This window comes from Egretta garzetta, unplaced genomic scaffold (genome assembly GCF_000687185.1).
Source record: "Egretta garzetta isolate BGI_Z169 unplaced genomic scaffold, ASM68718v1 scaffold396, whole genome shotgun sequence".
Lineage (NCBI taxonomy): Eukaryota > Metazoa > Chordata > Aves > Pelecaniformes > Ardeidae > Egretta > Egretta garzetta.
Window position 1 is genome coordinate 47715 of NW_009259861.1, and position 1936 is coordinate 49650.

Genomic DNA, 1936 nt, shown 5'->3' on the forward strand with positions numbered 1-1936 from the left:
CACTTCCAGGGCTGCCTGCCCCACAACCACCCCACGGCCGCCCCATGGCCGGTCCTCACCCGAGCCGCAGGAAGAAGTGGTATTGCAGCAGGAGGGTGAAGAGGAAGAAGATGATGCCCTCAACAGCCATGGCAAACATGTTCTTCCCTGCCAGATCCCAGGACAGGGGGGACACGAAGCGCTTGTCCCCTGTCAGCAGCAAGAGGGGCTGTAGGAGGGGGGGATGCCAGGGAGGACCCCCGTGCTGGCCGGGCTTTGGGGAGGGGGAGCAGCCCCAATGGCCCCAGACTCACCGAACCTCTCGAAGGCGTCGGCCATCGCCTGGTTCTTCACCATGTCGATGAGGCCTCGGCCCAGGCAGAAGTGGGGGAAGATGAGGAAAACTTTCTTCAGGATGCGGTTGATGCTGTTGAGGTTCTGCAGGGCATCAGGGAGAGGAGTAGGGGAGCTGGTGTCGCCCCCACAGGGACGGGACGGGGATCCAGGGCAGCCCAGGAGCTCACCTGGTCCACAAAGAGCTCCAACACGAAGGTGGCCACGCTGCCATTGATGCCGATGAAGAGGTTGATGCATGTCAGGGCCACGTAGGCAGTGCTGGGGATGCTGAAGAGGAAGGAGGCCGGGTACATCAGGGGGGTGATGGACCAGCTGGAGGGGCAGAGAGGCAGAGGCTGGCTGAGGTGCACCTCCCGTCCCGGGGGGCACAGCAGGGCGAGCTGGCACCCACCCCCTATCACCATGACCCCCCAAGCCAGGGCTGCCCCTGGCCCTACTCAGAGCCCCCTGCACCCCCCCCTTCCCCCAGGGTCCAGCCCCGGGGGAGCGGGGGGCTGCGCCCCGGCTGGGCTCCGCTGGCCCTTCACCCGTAGAGCAGCAGCAGCAGGACCAGGGCGGGCAGGTTGGCGGAGGACACGTAGGACTTCTGCTGGAAGCAGAGGAAGATGAGGATGACCAGCAGCGCAGGGACCAGGTAGTTGCACTGTGGACATGGAGAGGCTGGGGCGGGGGGAGGGTCACAAATGGGACCTGCCCCCCTGGGAGCTGTACCCCATCCCAGTCCCCGTCCCTGTCCCGCACCATGTCCCAGGCGAAGTTGCCCAGCCAGTAGGTGAGGGGCTTCATCCCGCTGACGAACTGCAAGTGCTTGGCCTTGCTGACCCGCTCCTCGATGAGGAAGAGCACGAAGCTGGCTGGGACGAAGGACATGGCGAAGATCACACAGATGGAGACCAGCACATCCACTGAGGTGGCCATCCTGCCAGGGGGGGGAAAGGGCTCAGCCAGGGACGGGGCAGGGACCCTGCGGGACCCCTGTCCCCAGCACTCACAGGGCAGCCTCCGAGAGCTGCTCCTTGGTGAGGTTGAGAGGGTGGTTGGTGGCCGTGATGCCGTAGAGCGCGGGGTCGGTGCCGGCAGGCAGCCGGGCACGCAGCAGCCCGTTGCTGGCCACATTGAGGAAGGAGACCATGGCATGCCAGCCCTTGTTGTTGAACCAGACCTGCAGCCCAGGGGAGCCTGGTGGCTCAGAGCCCCTCTGCCACCCCAGCACCCACCCAAGCACTGCCGCCATCTGCGCCCGCAGCACCCCGCTCCCTGCCGGGCTCCCGCTCCCCTCCAGCCCTGGCTGGGCTTGGTCCTTCTCGAGTTGCTCCAGCCCCAGATGGGGACCTGCATGCTGCATCCCCCGCTGCCTCCCAGCTCTTGCCCCTGCAGGACCCCCAGCCCCGGGGCCGGGCGCACCTTGATGTTCCTACGAGCGTCCAAGCCCTCGATGAAGCGGCTGAGGTTGCCCAGGAGCCGGTCTGAGGGGCTGCCCTGGGTGCGGGAACAGAGGGTGAGGAGCGGGCTGGGGCCAGAGCCCTCCCAGAGCCGGCACGGCGGAGCCGAGCCAGTGGGGGCAGAGGCCCAGCCATACCAGGGTGACCCCCAACAGTGG

At 66.8% G+C, this 1936-nt stretch overlaps 1 protein-coding gene across 1 annotated transcript in view; it reads right to left on the reverse strand.

Moving 5' to 3' along the window:
• The window catches only part of ABCA7 (ATP binding cassette subfamily A member 7), a gene marked incomplete at its 3' end in the record, with an annotated part of 16746 nt that overhangs the window by 2504 nt on the left and 12306 nt on the right, over positions 1-1936 (reverse strand). Inside the window, 7 exon segments of the mRNA XM_035895603.1 lie at positions 60-189; positions 294-417; positions 504-648; positions 864-979; positions 1078-1255; positions 1329-1498; positions 1741-1860. Coding sequence (XP_035751496.1) covers positions 60-189; positions 294-417; positions 504-648; positions 864-979; positions 1078-1255; positions 1329-1498; positions 1741-1860 — 983 coding nt within the window.